A 21,332-nucleotide genomic window follows, 5' to 3' on the forward strand; every position below is an offset into this window, starting at 1 on the left:
TTAAAGCACACTTATTATTTTTTCTCTCGTTTAACTAAATTCTTCTCACAAATGAAATTAAAACTTATATCTCACAAAACAATGACATGGAAACACATTTAAAATAGAAGAACTTTTATTTGAATGCTAGTTACACTCTGCTCCTACATCCAGTGTCTGCAGAGGGTGGAATAAAATTTAAATGTCAGAACAAAAGTATTTCCTGTGCAGCTTGTAAGACAAACAGAGACTAGGACAATCAGTTAGTATTTTAGTGAAATCACACGTAAGGCATCCTATTGACTGACAAGTGTTATTGTCATGTAAACTTTTGTTTGGTGACATCAGTGTTTGGAGTTTGGAGGAAACAAATAGAAAAGACTTAAAATTTATACCGGTGGACAATGACTTTGCACCTTCTACAGTGAAAAATAAAAGAAGGGGAAATGAGGGTCAATGAGACATGACGCGTTACGTACGCTTTAGGAAACAATCACTGTCAACTAGAAAGCAGGCGAAAAAAATTTTTGGTTTAAAAAAAATAATCATGTCAATTAATGCTAATACGAGGAGGGTCAGATTGCTAGCTGTTACTTCTTCCTTACAGATGCTTGACATTTTTTGTTGAAATTTATCTTTCAAGTACAAAGGATGTATTTAGTCTGCTGTGTTGGAAGGATCAGAATTACGTCCCTGGTCGCTGGGGAGTCTCATGCGCGCATCAAGACGAGTCTCAAAACCATCAAGAGGCTGTTTTAAAAGAAAAGAAATCCAACATGAGGGCAAATAATTGATACAAAAAGTGAAGACAAAATAGTCAGTCCAGAGGCAGCTGGGGGGCACGGTGATCAGAGTGCTAGGCTTGTGAGGGGTTTTGCAAATGTTAAAATACTATATAAACGCTAGCTATATATGTGCTCTGTATAATGTCTATGTAGTATATGCTAATGTTATATATGTGAGTTACACATAACACAGGATATACACACACACACACTTTTTTCAGTTATATAAGACTCTTTGTGACCTCATTTGGGGTTTTCTTAGTAAAGACACTAGAATGGTTAGCCATTTCCTTCTCCAGCTCATTTTACAGATGAGGAAACTGAGGCAAACAGGGTTATGTGACTTATCCGGGGTCACACAGCTACTAAGTGTCTGAGGCCAGATTTGAACTCAGGAAGATGAGTCTTCCTGACTCTAGCCCCAACACTCTATCTACTTTGCTACCCAGCTGCCTAAATTTATACATACAAACCCATGTGTGCACGTGTATATGAGTACACGTGTATATACACACGTAAGCACACACATGCACATGTGTATATATGGTAAACTGGACGTGAGTCTATATATATGTGTGTGTGTATATACGTATATGTAACACATACAATTGTGCAATATACTGTCACAGTACATTATGCTAGATAGAATACAGATAAGCTATCTACAGGATAAATCAGAAGTAATTAGTCTACACCGCAGGGCTACACTGCAGCCATCTTGTTGGTACAAAGCTGTTTGCATGTTGTGACCCTCATTACCATACGAGCTCCTTGGGGTCAGGGACATTTTGCCTTCAAGTGTTTGTTGATTGTAAACTAAACTGACTTTTGGACATGGGAGAGTGCAGACTTCACTGGCACACCGGCATGGAAAATCTTAGGGGAATTTAGGAAAATAAATCAAGAGATTTAGGAAGAAATATAAGCTATGGACTATCTCCAGTCAGCAGGTCAGGGACATGCCACCTCTTCCAGGAAATACGGCTAAATCCAACAGCAGGAATTGAACTCTTTTTCCTGTGCATCTTTACGTTATTTCTGTCTCTGTTATCTTCTCACCCTAGCGCAGGGCTGTCCAAAGTGCAGCCCGCAGGGCCTGTGTCTACTGCAGGCATGGAACCGGACATAAACACTTTAACTAGAGCATTCGTGTGGATTTCTGTGCTTGTGGTGGACATGGGAGGGCCGCATGGGGGCGCACGGCCCGCGTTTTAGACAGCCCTGGCCTAGTGAGTGAGAGGATGGTCACTGCGTGTCTGGGAATGCCCTGCTTCTTCACTGAATGAATGAATGAATGAATGAATGAATGAATAAATGCTGTTAATACCGCCTCAAAAATCCCCCCCTCTGCCGAGTGTTTTCTTCTCCCTCCCACACACCTGGGCAGAATTCTCTCCAAGCCTCAGCTGAAATCCCACCTTCCCCGGTTCCCCTTAATGTGGGTGTCCTCTCTCTGAGACTCTCCCCGATTTACCCGGTATAGATCCCATACGTACACAGCTGTTTAGACGCCACCTCCTTCTTTAGACCGCGAGCCCATCCAGGGCACTGCTTTTCCTTTTTGTATCATTAGGGCTTAAAGCAGTGACCGGCACACAGCAAGGACTTAATAAATATCGGATGACTGACAAATCCCAGCTATTCGCCCATCCAATCAATTTATTTTATTTTAGACCAGCCCTGTGATTTCCCGGGTATGGAGAGAGCTCCTAGTGAGAGGCAATTTCCTCAATCAATAAAGATCAGTAACTATTCTTCAATTTTATAATCTTAACAGAGTGGGGGGTGGGTGTTAAGTGACTTGTCCGAGGTCATAAAATCAGGATGTATTAGAAGTGGAACTTGAAACTAGGCCTTTGGAGAAGCCTGCTGGCGCAGTGAGTACAACACCGGCCCTGGAGTCAGGAGGACCTGAGTTCAAATGCGGCCTCAGTCACTTGACACACTTACTAGCTGTGTGACCTTGGGCAAGTCACTTAACCCCGATTGCCCTGCCTTCCCCCCTCCAAAAAAAAAGAAACCAGGCCTTTCCAACTCTAAGGCTGGTTTTCATCCAAACAGTCTCATTTTCTGGTATCCTGGGGACACGAATTTGTGGCAGCTTCACAGAAAGACCTTAAATAGACTTGTCCCTGGATTTCTACATGGAAAATATTTAATCATTTGGTTATTATAACATTTCAGTTTACAAAAGGTACTCCTAAAAAGGAGAAGGGAACAAGCACCTACTATGTGCCAGGCACTATGCTAAGCCCCTTACAAATATTATCTCATTTGATCTTCACAACCATCCTATGAGGTAGTTTCTATTATTAACCCCGATTTACAGTTGGGGAAACTGAGGCGAGTCACAGAGGTTAAGTGATTTGCCCAGGGTCACACAAGTAGTAAAAGTTTGAGTCTGGATTTGAACTTGGGTCTTCCTGACCCTGGGCCCAGCGTTGTAACCACTTTGTCACTTAGCTGCCTTTGTGCCTAAAATGGAACCCTCTCTAATTATAAAAAAACAAGCTTGTACAAGAAGAAAAATTGATAAATGCACCACCATCCCTTCTTTGCAAAGGCAGGGGCTATGGGTGTGGAATACTGCATGTATTTTAAGACAGTTAATGTGTTGTTTGGCTTTTATAAGGTACAAACTCTTTTTTAAAAATTTCACAAGGGATGGTTCTGTGAGTAGGGAAGGGGAAAGGACATATTCAGAAATGAAGGTGATGTAAAAATGGGGAAGATATCAACAAAATAAGATTTTTCAAAAAGTAGGAACAGGTTAGCACCAAGAAATACAGATACTAAGTCTCCATAAAAAGAAGTCAGGGACTAGAATTCACCAATACCCATCAGTTTATACCAAAAGTTTTGAGGAAAATTAGAAAGAATAAAAATGAATTTTTAAAAAAGGTTTTCTTAATTTTGCTTCCTTTCAAATTCAAATAACTGGTGGGAATATTGTTATTTTAGCCAATTTTCTGAATTAACGGAAGGGAGAAAATAGGATCTGTTGGGGGAGTGGGGGAGATGCTATAGAATCTCCTTTGAAAATTTCAAAGAATAAGACAGTTTCGCACCTGTGCGGCTTAGCAATACAGGTATGCTTAGAAGGGGGAGACTACATACTTCAGGACATCCTTATCAAACAGTATTTCTAAAATGTCCAAAAAACCCACATCCGTATGATAGTGGTCAATGACCTGTGGTACGATTTTGAGTAACACGCTAATCAGGACGTGGCAGTTGTGAAAAAGAACCTGTCCTTAAAAGTTGACCTTTGACCGTGTTCCTTCTTCCTCACCGCAATCGTGGAGGACGGCTGCCACCTCTCCATCAACCACACAGCTCTCATGGGTAACTGGCCACATTATCCTCTCTGCCCACCAAAGATTTGGCATGCTATTACTGCCACGTTGCTTTCCCTTACTTTATTATAAGGAATCTTAACCGGGGAGTCTATGAACTTTGTTTTTTTCAATACAATTGGCTTCCTTTGCAATCCTATGTAGTTTACTTAACGCATTTCAAACCACTCTGAGAAGGCATCCATAGGCTACACCAGGCTTCCAAAGGCATCCACTGATACAAGAGAAGGTTAAAAACACCTCTTCTAGTGACTGACTATCAACACACTCTCCAACTTCCTAAATAGGGGACTTCTCAAGTGAGAATTTGTGGGCAATTCATAGATTGAACAAAGAGATTGGTAATCGCCATTCATAGGATCCTAGGCAGCTAGGTGGTACCATGGATAGAGCGCTGGGCCTAGAGTCAGGAAGATTCATCTTCTTGGGTTCAAGTACGGCTTCAGACACTTACTGGCTGTGTGACCCTGGACGTGTCACTGTAATGTTAATGGAACAGGAAGATCTTCCCCGACCATTAACAGGCCTATGTGACCTGCTCTGAGCTCTGGCCCAATTCACAGCTGTGGTACATCCTGAGTCACACAGAGCCCACTGGGGGAGGGAAGCTTGCTTCGAGGAGGTTTGCTTGTAGGAAGGCTTCCACACCTTTTGGTACTAACTTGATTGGGCACTGAGTGACGAGGGTGGTGAGGTTGTGATGCCTTCTGACTCTGAGAAGTGTAATACATATTCTGAGTTGGTATTTTGCTTTGGGGGTTCGCTTATGAGAAGGACCTTTTGATTTCCCGGTTGAGACTCTGAGTAGCCATATTGTAAAGGCTCTCTCGATCCAGTGGTACATGTGAAGTACATAGCAATATTGCTTCGATCCAGGCAATCAGAGCCCCGTCTGTGGGCCTTTGTGCTAATTTCTCTGCTTGTATTTTCTCTGACATTCAGGGTGCTGACCCTTCCCCTGAACCAGTGAATGTAATTAAAAGTAAGATTGCTGACCCCTTTAAAAGCAGATCAAAGAACCTGTGCTAGCGGGACATCCTGGGTATGCTAGGGCGCTTGCTGCTACAGTCACTTAACCCCGTCTGCCTCAGTTCCCTCATCTGTAAAATGAGCTGGAAAAAGAAATATCAAACCCAAAGAGGGTCACAAAGAGTTGGGCATGACCGAAACTACAACGACAAGGCACAGGAACACAGATTTAAAGCTGAATGTAGCAGGGCAGCATTTGATCCTCAGTCGTGAAAACTGTCGGTCATTCTCATTTCACTCACCACAGCATCCATGATTCTGAAAAACGTTCATGTGTGTTCAGGCAGGCATATATTGCTTTAGGTCTGCAAAGTGTCTTTTACATATATGACTTCACTTGCTCCTTTTTTTTTTTTTTTTGATATTAGAATAGCTTGCCATTTCCTTCTCCAGCTCATTTTACAGATGAGGAAATGGAAGCAAACAGGGTTAAGAGACTTGCCCAGGAGTGTCTGAGGCCAAATTTGAACTCAGGTCCTCCTGACTCCAGGGCTGGTGCTCACTGTGCCACCTAGCTGTCCCTTTATTTAATTAGTTTGATAAATTAAGAAGAATGACTTAGTGAATGCTAATTCAAAGCTTGCATAGGTGTCTAGGCTGTTGTGAAAATTACACTTAGTCATCTATAAATTTACCAGAATGGAAACTCCCCCTACCGATGCAGACAGGTAACTCATGTGTAACCCACAGAGAGATCAAGTGATTTGCCCAGGATCATCATAAAGCTAGCACATGCCTAAGGTGTGACTCAACCCAGGTCATTCTGATTCCAAGGCCTATACTGTACCTTGTTACCTTCAGAATTGCTTAATTTACAAAATTAGAAACTGCTGATTGCCAAGGATCTATCCTTTCTGAATCTCAGCAAAGGAAATTAAGGACAGAGATATATTTTCTTACCTTAGGCCAGCTACAATTCCTGCTGGCATTAGTTTCTTGGATCTCTTGAACCTTATGCCCATTAAATTGACCAGAAAGAAGGCAGTGACTGTAAAACAAACCAGTCCATGAGCTAAAGTTACAACAGAGTAATTCTACAGTTACACATGAAAAAATACAGACATCATCTCATTTGTCCAAAACTCTCTCCCGCTCATAAGACACAGCAAGTTTTTTTTTTGTCCGATCTTTGAATGGCTCTTCTACACAATACTTAGACACGATACTCAAGAGAACACTTATTTTCAAATCGCTAACCTGGAGTAATATAGCAAAAAGTTAAAATTTTTTCCATGGGACAGTTGTAACATAGAAGCGACTCTGATCTACACCCCTCCCCCCAAAAAAGAATAGAGTTTTAACAAGAATGGTATGTCATGAAAAGGAAGTCCTAATTAATCAATTAAACCTGGAAGAAAAGAAGACTGGCTTTTATAATACAATAACGCCTGGGAGAACTTAATACATGAAGAATAAATAGCCTAGCTGCCTAATTAATAGGACTCAGCATGCCCAAGAGCCAGGTAGTATATACTTTGCAGTCCAATCTTTTAGCAACTGACATTTACAGGAGGCTTCAGGCAGTGTTTATGGCATATGACAACAGTCCTATGAAGGAAGTGGTACGAATATTACTACCTCCCAAGGAAACTGAGGCTTGGAGAAATTAAATGACTAGCCCAGTCACACGGAAGATGGAACCCAGCTCCATGATTCTAAATCCACTGTGCTTTTTACTTATACCACTGGGATCACCTTGAACTTGAATCTGGAGAGCCAGGGGTTACTGAGAGGCGGTGCCCATTGTTAGGGTCACAGATCTAGAGCTGGAAGGGACCTTGGAGGCCATCTAGTTCAACTCCCTCATTTTTCACGTGAGAAAGTTGAAGCCCAAGGAGTTTAAATGGCCTGCCCAAACATTATCCGGCTATGAAGTGTCAGAGCTGGGATTTGAACCCAGTTCTCCGACACCAAAGCCTGTGCTTTTTCTACTGTTCAGTTAGGTCTCAATTAGTGGGAACAATAAATCCTCATGAAGAGGACATGTTATTCAAATTCAAACTGCCTATTTCCAATGGGTTGGAACCAATCACCATGTTTCAATAATTACAATTTTGAATAATGTAAATTTGAATACCTGAGGCTGCTTCATGAGATTCATTATTCATACTAATTGGTACTCAGCTGCGCCATGTTGATTCCTGGTCATACAGAATTGTTTCCTGATTTGTGCAATACTAAGATCTTGATTTAAAAAAAAAACACTCCCCTTTCTCAGTCTAGACTAACATAATACTCACGTAGTGACAATTTGACATCTTGGGGATTGCAGGAGATACAGTAAGCTCCATAAGCCGCCAACAAGCCAAAGAAAAGACCAGCAACCAAAGATATAACGCTTCCTGAAACGACAAGGAGGGCAGAGGGTCACCAAGAGAAACTCAAATCAAAGAAATACGAAACATGATGACATCGCTTCACCATTTCACGAAACGGCGTTGGTGTGCGCTGTCTCTCCATGGAGACAGAACACAACTGCTCCAAAGCACTTTCTGGTGAACCTCAGACGACAGACACACATAATCTGTCTCCAGTCCCATGCTCAAGCCCTTTATTCAGCACGGGATGCAGCCTGCTAAAGCTTTGTGTTCCCGGACAACCACTGGGGTCACCTTCTCCCACCACCCCAAGGCGTAAGGATAGGATTTTTGTAGAAGATTTAAAATACGTGAAGAAAAATAAACTTTCAAAGGTAATGCTAAAAAAAAAAACAACTTATCAGTTGGTATTTATTCAACACTTCTGTCTATCACATCCTTCTATCAGTCTATTTACCATATCTATCATCTACATCTGTCCATCTTTCTATCACATCCTTCTATCACTGTATTTACCGTATCTTTCTATCATCTACATATGTCCATCCTTCTATCGCACCCTTCTATCAGTCTATTTACTATATCTTTCTATCATCTATATCTGTCCATCCTTCTGTCTATCGCATGCCTCTATCAGTCTATTTACCATATCTTTGTATCATCTATATCTCTTTCTGTCTATCACATCCTTCTGTCTATTTACCATATCTTTCTATCATGTACAACTGTCCATCTTTCTATTGCATCCTTCTATTTATCATATCTTTCTATCATCTACATCTGTCCATCTTTCTATCGCATCCTTCTGTCAGTCTATTTAACATATCTTTCTATCATCTACATCTGTCCATCTTTCTATCACATCCTTCTGTCAGTCTATTTAACATATCTTTCTATCATCTACATCTGTCCATCTTTCTATCACATCCTTCTGTCAGTCTATTTAACATATCTTTCTATCATCCACATCTGTCCATCTGTCTATTGCATCCTTCTATCAGTCTATTTACTATATCTTTCTATCATCTATATCTGTCCATCCTTCTATCGCATCCTTCTATTGGTCTATTTACATCTTTCTATCATCTACATCTGTCCATCCTTCTATCACATTCTTCTATCAGTCTATTTACCATATCTTTCTATCATCTACATCTGTCCATCTTTCTATCACATCCTTCTATTGGTCTATTCACCATATCTTTCTATCATCTACATCTGTCCATCCTTCTGTCTATCGCATCCTTCTATTGGTCTATTTACCACATCTTTCTATCATCTACACCTGTCCATCTTTCTGTCTATCGCATCCTTCTTGCATCCTGGGCCATCGCCAGTCATCTTGACTTCTGTCTTGCCACAGTACTCTGGAAGAGAGAGTGAAGCTGATGGTGACTTTGCACAGCTCTGCCTCCCTTAAATCCAATTCATGAGTAAATCAAAGTTTCGCCCTCTTTGGGAATGACAGAGGAACAACAGTAACAATTGAACACTTCCAGGGCTCAGACACAGGCCTAGATGCTTGGGATGCGAAGGAAAAAAAAATCCAAAATAGTTCCATCCCTCAAGAAGCCCACAGTCTATAGGCTTACTTATACACATAGGTAAAAACATAATATATATGAAGTAAATACAGCATGATTTGGGGGAGGTGGGAGCTAGTAACTGAAGGGAACCTCAGAAGCAAGGTCCATTCATGATCATTCAAACATAAATGTTTATTCACGTCTTTTTGTTTTTATATCCTCTTCATTTCTGAATGAAGCTTCCCCCGGGAGCTCTCATTTGCAACAAAGAATTTAAAAGAACGAATGAAGTTCAGGAATAAATGGTTTTCATAATCCGACTTGAAAGGGGAAAAAAAGTTAAATATTCAGGTCTCCTGTTGTTGTGTCTTACTCTTCCTGACCCCATTTGGGGTTTTCTTGGCAAAGATACTAGAGTTGTTTGTCATTACCTTCTCCGGCTCACTTTACAGATGAGGAAACTGAGGCAAACAGAGTTAAGCAACTTGCCTGGGGTCTCATAGCTACTAAGTGTCTGAGGCTGGATTTGAACTCAGGAAGATGAGTCTTCTCGACTCCAGGCCTGGCACCCTATCCACTGTGCTGCCTAGCTGCCCTCAGGTCTCTTTACTGTTTTATAACTGATATGACTTGGAAACTTTGCTGACTGGGGAAAAAACGTATTTTTATGAGCAGTTCGGCGGTGATGATTCCTTCACATTTATAAGGCATTTTAAGTTTTGCAAATCAATTCACACACACTTTCTCAGGTGAACCTCACAGTAACTGGGTGAGGTAGATGCTATTATCACATTAATTTTATGGAAAATGAGGGAAACTGAGGGTCAGAGAAATTAAGTCTGTCACAAAGACAGTAAGTAATGTGAAGCAAGATTCAAATCCAATTCTTCCTGATGCTAAGTCAAAGGCACCTATGTGGACCTGGAGTCAGGAAGACCTGAATTCAAATCCAACCTCAAGGACTTAAAAGTTGTAAGACTTTAGACAAGTTATTTAACCTGTTTCAGCCTCAGTTTCCTTAACTGTAAAAAGGGAATAATAGAAGCACCTACTTGCCAGAGTTGTTGTGAGGACCAAATGAAATAATATTTATTAAGTGCTTGGCGCATAGTAGGTGATTAATAATAATAAATAAGTAAATATTACATATTAAATAAATATTAATAAATAATAAAAGCTTCCTTCCTTCTAAGTTCAGCATTCTATCCACTAGGCCAAGCAAAGGATTTGATTTCTCTGAAGTTCAAAACAGATGATTATCTATGAAGTTTCAAAGTCTGTACAATCATTAACAGGGGTTACAATGGCTTCTTCATTCTTCTAACAAATACATCAAAAATAGGAGAAAAAATAGCTTTAATCATAAACATACAGGGCACAAAGGGGACGCGATGAATCATTCGTTTTAATCTATCTCCATAGCCTCCAAGGGAGAAGTAACTACAACTATAGAAGACAGGTGGTTTTTCTGTCCTTGTCTTCTGAGAGATCTCTAAAAAAAAAAAAAAGCAAGTTCTCACATCTAACTCTGGCTACTTTGTCCTTACTCAAAACTCGTTAGCATACCAAAATTGAGAGAAATATAAAAACTCCCCAGGGGAAAAAAAAAACCAAAAGCCTCAATTTTTCCACTTCTACAAAAGAGCAGGAAGTGATAAGAAAAATAAGAAACATTTTGCCTATAAATTTATCTTCCTCAAGACAATCTGCCTTGTTCAGTTATATGCCCATCAAAATAAATAATCCAGGATCTCATCAGTGGACGAATTAAGTCTTAGTGTCACCTGAGACCTTTGGAGAAGTTAAGGAATTTGCCCAAGGTCTAAATGTCAAAGACTAGATTTGAACCCTGGTCTTCAGACTCCCAACTCTACTACCTTACACATAATTATATAAAAATATTAAAAATAAAATTCTGATACTGGCTATCTTTCATTTCAAATTTTCCAAAGAGCTGGATTTTCTTTCTTTTGGACACCAGCAACAAGACAGTAACGAACTTGGCACCAAAGTATTTTTCCTTATCAATGTGCCACGCCAACATTCATTAACTAAGCTTCCTATCAGTCTTGTTTGTTGTTCACTGGAGTCCTACTCTTAGTGACTCCATGGACCTGCCCATGGGATTTTCTTGGCAAAGATACTGGGGTGGTTTTCCATTCCTTTCTCCAATGTATCCTTATTTCACAGATGAGGAACTGAGGCAAATAGGGGTTAAGTGACTTGCCCAGGGTCACACAGCTGGTTAAGTGTCTCACGCTGAATTTGAACTCAGATCTTCCTAATTCTAGGCCTGGTGAGCTATCCACTGCACCACCTAACTGCCCCCACCAGTCTTAGTAGGAAAAAAAAATCCGATCTCTAACTGATAATTAGGGAATTTAAAGAGTATTGAAGATAACATTAAAACTGAGAAGTCTCTAAATTTTTTGTCTTATCCACAGGTTCTCATATTGTTCTTGCAAACTCTGATTCCTAAAACTACCTTTAGATTTAAAATTTAGAATTTACCTTTGCGACGATATCCCAGAATGCCTCCAAATGCTAATATGCCAGCATATCCAAAACCAATCCAGTCGATACTCATGGTTACACGTCTAAAGAAACAGAGAAAATGAAGAGGATTAATAAGATAAAACTTAAAAAAGAACTTTTTCTAAACAGGGAAATATGAATCAGACACACAAATAATTAATAAAATAAAATAGGCACACAAAATAAAATCGACAATTTTTGAAGCTTGCTTATGGAAAAAAGAAAAGTGTAGGTAAATACTTAGGATTAACCCTTCTTTTCCTTACCACCCCCTTCCCTACAACATATGAAATGACACCTCTCTTGTCTGGCAACATCCAGGAATGAGGTATTCAAGAGAGTTGGGATTCCAGATAAGCCAACTGTCAAAACTTAAAATGTCTTTCTTATAGAAAACTCTACAAAATGCACTCCACACTCCTCTGCCTTAGTAAGCAAAGCATACCTCAAGAATCCATGATTTCATCGGTGTGGATATTCCCTCCACCAATGCAGATTGTAAGTCCTTCTATGTCTTGGCAGAAAGTCTCTTCATGAATTAGTGTGGTTGGGAAAAAAACCCAAAATAAAGAACTTATCACCCAATGGTCAACTTTTGGGTGAGAAGACTCTCTAGACTTGGCTAGAATGGTCCTCAGAGAATGGACACATAGTCTGTCTTCAGGCCTTTCCCGCTAGTCAGGGCTTGCCAGACCTTGCACTCTAGTGACAGTGGGAGCCCAGGGCCATCTATGTGCCAAAAGAAGGCATCTCCAGAGGACTTTGGTGGAAGAATATCACTTTAACTTTTCCTTTGTGATGCCAGGCCATCATTACAAATATCAAATTCTGTAGAGTTTGGGGGGGTACCCTAACACAATGATACCCATAAGGGCCTATGGAAGCATGGAAGATTGCTGGTCCCTAGCGTGAGTTTCCCCACAATTTGTGTGCTTCTAAATATTTCTTCCATTCCCTCTCCTCAGCTGTCTGGTGTCCCTTTTCACCACCCACAGTGGTTTTTTCATCTCTGCTGCTACTTCTGCTAATCTACCTCTTCCCTATTAGTACTGGTTTCTTCTTCTCCATTGCCTGGTGCCTTGTAGCTTTGGCTCCAAGGGTGGCTGGCTTTGACAGACGTCACGAGCTCACACAGGCTAGGCTACTTCATCCTGGTCCGCAAACCAAACAATCACCTCACAGTCTGTCCTCTGATGCTCTGCTTCTCCTTCTAGGCCTTCTGGGTTTTCCTGGCTGTTCCACGCAGTTGAGGGTGCCAGAAGTCTCAGGACCAAGTTAAATAGGTTGTGGTACCGAGCTGGAAAGTAAGCTTCCCCTGACTTGGACAAATCGGGTTTAAACTTTTAGACTAGATGAAGCAGAACAAAATGACGTGTAAGCAAAACCAAGAAAATCACGTGTACGGTGACTGTAACAATGTAAATGTAAAAGAAGGAAGGAAAGAAGGAGGAACGGAGGAAGGAAAGAAGGAAAGGAAGAAAGGAGGAGGAACAGAGGAAGGAAAGAAGAAAAGGAGGGAAGGAGGAATGGAGGAAGGAAAGAAGGAAGAAGAAACTGAATGATATATAATTATAATGACCAAATCTAGCCTCCCAAAAAGAGATATAACAATGTATCCCTCCTCCATGCCACCTTGCCTCCTGGTATCTTTGCAGAACAGGGAAGGTTATAGATATGAACACTACACATTATATCACGGTTGGTTAATACATTAGTTTTGCTGAACCTTTTTTATTTTTTTTAATTGTTATAAGGTTGGTTCTCTGGTTAGGAGAATGAGAAGAATATTTTGGGAAATGAAGGAAATATAAAACCAAAAAATATTAATTTTAAAAATTTAAACTCTTTAGGTTACTGCTTTTGTTGCTCAGTCATTTTGTAATCGTATTCAACTCTCTGTGACCCTACTGGGGGTCTTCCTGGCAAAGATACTGGAGTGATTTCACATTTCCTTCTCCAGCTCATTTTACAGATGATGAAACCAAGGCAAACAATGTTAAGTGACTTGCCCAGGGTCACACAGCTAGTGAGTGTCTGAGGTCACATTTGAACTCAGAAAGATAAGTCTTCTTAACCCCAGCAGTCTATCCACTGTGCCACCTAGCTGCCCTAGGGTTACTCCTAAACTTTTCCATAGGTCTTAAAACACTTAGAGAGCTTCTGGATCTTTTATCAGACTCTCCCCATCTTCCCTTCCTTCTGGCCCTATTACCCATAAGATCCCAAATGGGGATTAAGTGGTCATTAGTACTGGGCACAGATATAAACTACCATGAACACACTTCTAGGTTCCCTTAGAAGGCCTCTTCCAGCTCTGAAATGCTCTGATTACATTAAGGCACCAATGCAGCCCACCTTTTACAGAAGCTGTCTTAGAGCACTTCTCCCCCCCACCCCAAACCCCGTTCCTTCGCCTTCCAAGGTCTCATCTAACTCCAACATAGCTATCAGAAACTCTACCAAAGAAAGTTTTCACATACCTCCCATATAGGATTGAGGCTTGCTATGCTTACAAGTCCTCCCTCAGACTTAACTTTTCCTGCTATATGAACGCCAATCTCATTAGTAAAAAGTGATAGGAAAGAGGAAAAACCGTCAAAGATGATTGATGGTAGGGTTTTGGGGCCTGGACACTAGAAGAAAGCTGGTGCCACTGGGAGAAACTGGTAAGCTGAGATGAGAGGCAGATGTTGGGAAGGAGTTCTGATTTAGTTACATTTAATATACAGGTGGAATATCTAGGTGGAAATAGACAACAGGCTACTGGAAATATAAAACTAGACCTCAGGGGAGAGGTTGGACCTAGTGATAGAGATACGGGAGTTATCTGCATTATGATGATAACTGTAGCGATATAGATGGACTAGATCATGGGTGGAGAACACGTGGCCTCAAGGTCACATGTGGCCTTCTAGGTCCTTGGATGTGGCCTTTTGACTTGAGTCCAAGTTTTACAGATCAAATGTTTTTATTAAGGGGATTTGTTCTGTGAGGTTTGTATTGAGTCAAAGGGTCACACCTGAGGACCTAGAGGGCCACAGGTTCCCCACCTCTGGACTAGATTCATCAAAGATGAGAGATAAATGAATCAAGGAGAGAACCTTGGGTGACACTCACATTTGGGTTATGGGAGGAGGAAGGAAACTAAGGGATTTTCAAGAGAAAGCAGTATTACAACAGCCAAGAGAAAAACAGCGAGTCCAGAAAAATGCAGTCAAATGCCACAGAAAGGTCAAGAATTAAAACTGATAAAAGGCCACTGGGTTTGACAAATTAAGAAGTCACTGATAATACTGGAAAGAATGATTTCAGTTAAGTGGTGGGTTTATGGTCTTTGCAAACCTTGAAGAACTATAATAAATGTCAGCTATTATTACTATCACTAGTCAGATTAGGGATCACAGAGTACATACAATTAGTACAGAAACGGGATTAGAATCTAGGATTGTTTCTTGACCTCCGGTCTAAAAGGGCGCTTTCCATAATAGCCATTTATTAAGCACCCACTGTGTACAGAGCACTGTCCTATGTGCTGGGGAGATACAGATAATTAAGACACGATTTCTGCCATCCCTTACTACCACCAACTATACTGAAATTCTTGTTCCTCCGCAAAACTGTCAGGCTCAGCATATTCAAAGCCGTTTATTCGGGCAAGTGAACCCAGAAGGGGTGTGTGATAGGCCAACATTCACTGGAGGCGCCTGAGGAGGACTGAAACCAGGACCCTTGGACATCCTCATCCTTAATTAACATCCATAAGGCCAGATCTGTCCTCGAAGGGAGTTCCTGTTTTAATGTTGGATCTGAGAGCTAAACTTGGAGAAATCCTGCAAAAGTCACTACCCAAAGCCTAGCTCTCTCTGCAAGATCTGGCCTCCCTGGCTCCCAAATGAACCGAATGGCAGCTCCATGGCTTAGACAGAGCGATGGAATTGGAGTTGTAAATATTGGAGTCCAAATCCTACAGCAGACACTGGTTATGTGACTCAAGCAAGTCACTTCATCTCGCTGACTCAGTTTCCTCATCTGTAAAATGGGACTAAATAACAGCACCTACCTCAGAGTTGTTGTGAGGCTCAAATGGGAATAATACAGGGTGGCCCAAAAGTCTCAATGCAGCTTTAAGCTTTAGTAGCTTGTATATGAAGCATTTAGGATTTTTATTTAATATTAAAGTTAATTATATAATTATAAAATAAAGTATTTAAATTAGTGTTGAAGATTAGCAAAATCTAAAATCGCTTTGCAAATGCTAGCTATCATTATCATGAATGCCCTATTCTAAGGTACTGGGAAGTTAAGACCCGTGAACTTAACTGTTGGTTGACTGATTTATTTGGGCACAGAAAACCCCACAAAGGGGCATCGGTTTTCTCGCCCCTCCCCCCCACTTTCCGCTGAGGGCTCATGCGGATACACCTGAGTTGCCCATAAGCTGCTTTTAAGGAGGGAGAGGATGGTGCGACAAATGACCCCGAGTCACCGAAGGAGGGGATGTGGTGCCGGCGCTTCTGTGACTCCGGACGGAGAGCGGAGCGGCGGCGGTGCTTCCGAAGAGGCTGACCGTCCTGCGTTTATACCGGTCGGGAAAATGAAACGGAAGGGAAACTGTCCCTGGCGCTAGAAAGCGGTCCCCGGCCCCTGCAGACGGGTCCATTTCCCCGGGGGATCCCGGTCCCTCCCTCGCCAGGGAAGTTTGTCGGCTTCCTTCTTTGATGCCCTTTACCCTCTCCGCAATAACCCCGTGCCGGGCAGGGTGTGTTGCAACTGGTACGAGAGCAGGTCTGGTTAACACCACGGGTCGTGTCTGCTCCAGGAAGGGGGGCGGGGTAAAGGAGGAAAAAACGAGGGGCTGCTAAGTCTGCGAGGAAAGAGCGAGCCGGGGGCGTGCGCTCCCTGGGAACCGGACCGGGTGTGAGGATGCTCCCGGGGCCGCGGCCGCAGAACGCACCCGGCCACCATCCGACCGTCCGTCCCGCACAAACCTTTCCGTCCCTTGCGAGGTTGCGTGCCTCGTTCGCTGCGTGGGGGAAAAGCGAGGTGCCGCTGCTCTGCGCTTAGCGCACCCCCTCCTTCATTTAGGTGCACGGCGGGCGAACCGGGGGCTGCATCCCCACGTGAGGGGACTCTAAGGGCGGGGGAGGGGGGACGACGGGGATTGGCCGCACTTAGCCCTCCGGACCCACGCCTGCAGATAGACGGACAGCAAGGCGGCTGCAGAAGAGAAAAGCCACCAGCTCAGGCTTACTTTGCTTACTTACCTCGCGCCCTGCAGTCGATCCCGCCTCCAGCACCTTCCGAACTCTCCTTCTCCCTTCCTCCTCCTCCTCCCGGCGCTCCGCCCCTGTCTCTGCGCATGCTCCCTCTCCTTCCTTCCAGCTTCGCGGTCCAGTCACTGCTGCCCCGCCCGAAAGGGGAAGGGAGCCGAGTTGGTACCGGATCCCGAAGCCCGGGCCGCGGGAGAGGGCGGGGGCGGAATCCGAACCTCCCCGGCCAAGGGTCTATCTCTAAAACGTCCCGGGCCAAGGGTCTGTCCCTGACACGTCCCGGGCCGCGTTCTGTCTCCATGGGCAGCCGCGTGCCCACAGTCCTCTCCCAGGCCACTGCGTATCGTACCGTACCCGAGCATCCAGTCCCGGCCTGGCCCGACTCTGGGCCTCGGAGCTCGCTGCTGGACACAGCGGAGGGGGTGGGTGCCCCCTGGTGGAGATAAATTGGGGCTGGGAAAGAGTTCCAGGATTACACGGAAATTGTGTGTACTGTAACCGGGACACTCGTGAGGGAGCCCTGGTTCTCCAAGCTCTATGCTGTGCTATGCATAGGATCAGAGATTTAGGGCCTTCAGAGAGCAGCTAATCCAACACACTCGTTTTACAGATGAGGAAACTGAGGCTCAGCGAGGTCGAAGAAGTGATGCAAATGAGGATTCAAACCCAGGTCCTCAGACTAGCTGCAGCTCAGGAGGCGGGGGCTCATAGCTAAAACTTAAAAAGCTCTCAATAGCGTGTAGTGCTTCTGCACCACAGCCCTGACAATGTATTCTCCTCATCCCCTCCCCCCAGTCCCACCCATCCCTGAATATAGTTAAGAAAACTGAGGCTGAGAGATATACTGACTTGTCTAGTAGTGAGTGGAATGAATGACGCTCACATTTAAGTCTTATTCCAAATCTAATGGTCTTTCCCTTACAACCACTCTGCCTCTGCCATTGAATGGTGGTCATTTATTCACCCAGCAGTGTCCCAAATAAGCTTCCTAATGCACAAACCTGACTATGTCAGTTCCCTGATTAAAAACCTTCAGTGACTCCTCACTGCCTTAAGAAGAAGATAAAAAAAACTCCTTAATCTAGTATTTTAAAAGTAATCTGGCTCTGACCTCTTTAGGGAAGGGAAGGAGGGAAGGAAGAAACGAAAGAAGGAAGGAAAAGAGAAAGGAAGAGAGGAAAAGGAAAAATAAAGGAGGGAGGATAAAGATAAAGGGAAGGAAGGAAGGAGAAGGAAGGAAAGAGGGAAGAACAAAGAAAAGGAGGAAAAGTGGAAGGAAGAGAGAAGGGAAGAACAAAGAAAAAGGAAGAAAGAAGGAAGGAAGAAAAAGGAGGGAAGGAAAAAGGAAAGAAGAGAAAGAAGAGGAGGGAAAAGAAAAGACGTGTTCCAAGACTAAACTGTCTATTCTTATCCCACTTAACCTTACCGAGGCATTTCCTTTTCCTTAGGATGGCAGTTGTAACAAGACTACTTTCCTTGTCTCTGCCTCTCCACATTCTATGCATTCTTTAAAAAAAAATAGCTTAATTATAGAATATCATATCTTTTTTTTTAAATTGGAGGAAAATAGTTGCAGGTATCTTTCACAACAATGGACAATGGCTAGAGGGAGAATTCTTACCCACACTAAGGACAGAGTAGATCACAAAAGATAAATCAGATAATTTTGATTACATGAAGTTGAAAAGCTTTTGTCCTAACAAATCAATACAGTGAGTATAAAAAGGGAAAGCATTGAATAGGGAAAACCTTTGCCACAAATGTATCTGACAAAGATCTAGCATCTAGGAAATGAAATAAAATGCATAAGACCTCAAGGAACATTCCCCAATGGAAATGTGGTGAAAGGATATGAACTTATTATTCTCAAAAGAATTACAAACTATTAACAACCATATGAAAGACTGTTCTAAACCACTAATAGTAAGTGAAATGCAATTAAAACAGTTCCGAGCCTTCGCTTCATATCCAGCAAATTGGCAAAGATGACTATGTTGAAAGGGTTCCAGACACGCTAATACACATTGGTGGAGTTCTGAGTTCATAGTATAATAGGATGCATTGATTCACTTATTCTTGAAAGAAATTTGGAATATGCTTTAAAAAAAAAGTTGTTTATACCCTTTGGCCTAGAGATTCCACAATCATATTCCCCAAGAAAGTGGAGACAGAAAGGTCCCATTTACCCAAAAATATTCAAAATGACCCCACTTTTTTATGGTAGCAAAGTAGAAATAAAGTAGGTGTCCATCAATTGGGGAATGACTAAACAAATTGTATATGAAGAATTCAGAGAAGCACAGCAAGACAGATACATGAAAAGATGCAAAGTAAGTAGAACCAGAAAAAATAATATATACAATGAGTCCAAAACAGAAAATAAAAAAACAAGAAAATAAAGTAGAATGCTATGTAATTATGTTATATAATTATATATTCTAAACAAATATATTTTATATATAATTACATAATGTTATATAATTATATAATCATAATGATCAAATTTAAGCCCCAAAGAAAAGTTGAGAAAATGTATCTCTCTCTTTTCGTTATAGAATATACATTGATGTACAGTATTATGACATGTATAGTATTAGAACACATCACATGTGGCTGATATATCAGATAGTTTTCTGAATTTTAAAAAATATTTGTCAGTAATAACTAGCATTTACATAATACTTTCTCTTTTTTTGGAGGGGGAAAGACAGGGCAATTGGGGTTAAGTGACTTGCCCAAGCTCACATAGCTAGTAAGCATATCAAGTGTCTGGGGCCGGATTTGAACTCAAGTCCTCCTGACTCCAGGGCCAGTGCTCTACTCACTGCACCACCTAGCTGCCCCTACATGGTACTTTCAAGTTTGCAACCTATTCATTTTGTCCTTAACACAACCTTGGGAGGTTGCAAGTGAGAAAGTGGAGGCAGACAGAGGATAAATCACTTGCCCAGGATAACACAGCAGATAGGTGTCTGAGGCTAGATTTGAAAACTCCAAGTCCAGTGCTCTATCCACTTGGCCACCTAGCTGCCTTATTACAATGGATAGGGTAGAGATGAAGAAGCATATAATACAAAATGAATATGATGTAAAAACAAGGCCCTAATTTTAAAAAAGAAAAGAAAAAGAAATGTATTTTCTTCCCATGGGATCCTCTCAGATCACTCCATCCAGCAGTGATAACTCTCTTCTGAGCTCTCATAGCATTTATTATACTGTTTCTTAAAAATTGATTGTATACATTTAAATGGTACCTTTTGCATTGCTGTATTGAGCTTTTGTAAAGGCATATCTGTTTAGTTATAGGTTGGACTAAATGGCCAGTGACTCTATGAACTGTGATTTCACTGTTATGGCATTATTCACTTTTACTACATGTTCATATCTTGTCTTCCAACTAGACTGTAACCTTCCTGAGAACAAACATCATAACTCTTTATTTTCCTACCCATGATGCTTTACTCAACAAACATTTATTATGAACTATATATAGTTGGGCATATGCTGAGTTTGAGTTGATAATCAGAAACCCAAATGGAGATTAGTCCATCGGGGAGCTGGACACAACCAACTGGAATGTAATTAAAAGATAGAGTTTGGGAGAAAGATTCAAGTCATTGAACAAAAATATTCCGTACAATGGATGTTTTTAATAAATACTGAATTTTGATGAAGCAAAGAACAAAGGGAAAAACAGATAAAAACAAAAAATTCTCATCCAAAAGGCAAATTGCTAATGGCATACTTAAACCAAATTTAAGAAATAAAATTCCAAGGAGGAAAAACATTTATAAATTAAAAAAATACACAGCAATTACTAAGCTGAAGATTAATTCAAAGTGCCAATGGAATTTCCAGTTCAGCAGATTAAATGAAGCCAGTAGTTGACTTTCTTGCTTTCTTTTCCCTAGAAAGACAGCAGGTGGCACTGAGACCTCTGTTTTAACACTCATGGGCTGGACTCAGGGTTATAATCACATTATCAAAACATGGCAGTAAAACTTAGGTATGGTCTCAGAAAGAAGTGAGAACAAAATTGCCAGTTAAACCAAACTTGAGCAACGAATGGAAAAACTGAGTTACAGTTCCAGGTATATAAAAAAATTATATTCTGTTCCAGAAAAATGTTTGCTTCTATACCACAACCTGAAGACATATTCATATGCCCTGCCCTGAAGAGGTATGATTCTTATATACGTCCCAAGTGGACAATCAATCCAATACATGAACCCACAGAAATTGGTTGAGTACCTACTATGTGCAAGACTCTGTGATGAATATTCTTGAAATCTGAAGAAATGAAAGACATAGTTACTGCCTCTAAGAATCTTATTATCTAGTTCAATTCAATAAACATTATTAAGCACCTACTGTCTACAGAGCATTATGTTAGTGGTACAAAATTTACCGGAGATGCTTTGTGATGAATAATCCATTGAAATCAGTATTCCTTTTAAACAGTATAGATTGTATCCCATCCATACCTTTTCATTGTGTATGACTCTTGTCCACTAGCTAGCATAAATGGCTATCC

General features: G+C 41.5%; 1 protein-coding gene across 4 annotated transcripts; it reads right to left on the bottom strand.

Moving 5' to 3' along the window:
* Positions 1-97: 97 nt before the first annotated feature.
* TMEM14A (transmembrane protein 14A) lies at positions 98-17,208 on the bottom strand. 4 transcript variants are annotated; one of them, XM_036768593.1, is made up of 6 exons: positions 17,153-17,208; positions 12,704-12,876; positions 11,505-11,590; positions 7,390-7,491; positions 6,050-6,137; positions 98-729 (listed from the first exon to the last, which is right to left on the bottom strand). In XM_036768593.1, the coding sequence occupies exons 3-6, from the start codon at positions 11,578-11,580 to the stop codon at positions 690-692; spliced, it is 306 nt and encodes a 101-aa protein (XP_036624488.1). In that variant the 5' UTR covers positions 11,581-11,590; positions 12,704-12,876; positions 17,153-17,208; the 3' UTR covers positions 98-689. The 4 variants fall into 4 exon arrangements, with proteins under 4 accessions (XP_036624488.1, XP_036624487.1, XP_036624486.1 ...); XM_036768592.1 differs by lacking the exon at positions 17,153-17,208 and adding an exon at positions 16,793-16,863; XM_036768591.1 differs by lacking the exons at positions 12,704-12,876; positions 17,153-17,208 and adding an exon at positions 16,793-16,875.
* Positions 17,209-21,332: the final 4,124 nt, after the last annotated feature.

Source organism: Trichosurus vulpecula, chromosome 7 (genome assembly GCF_011100635.1).
Source record: "Trichosurus vulpecula isolate mTriVul1 chromosome 7, mTriVul1.pri, whole genome shotgun sequence".
Lineage (NCBI taxonomy): Eukaryota > Metazoa > Chordata > Mammalia > Diprotodontia > Phalangeridae > Trichosurus > Trichosurus vulpecula.

Bases quoted from the DNA above. Each gene is read 5' to 3' on its own strand.
- TMEM14A (XM_036768593.1), bottom strand. From the start codon at position 11,580: ATGAGTATCGACTGGATTGGTTTTGGATATGCTGGCATATTAGCATTT. The intron at 7,492-11,504 runs GTAAATTCTAAA...TTGTCGTTTCAG, and splicing joins TCTGGGATATCGTCGCAAAG to GAAGCGTTATATCTTTGGTT. The intron at 730-6,049 runs GTAAGAAAATAT...CTTTTAAAACAG, and splicing joins GGAATTGTAGCTGGCCTAAG to CCTCTTGATGGTTTTGAGAC.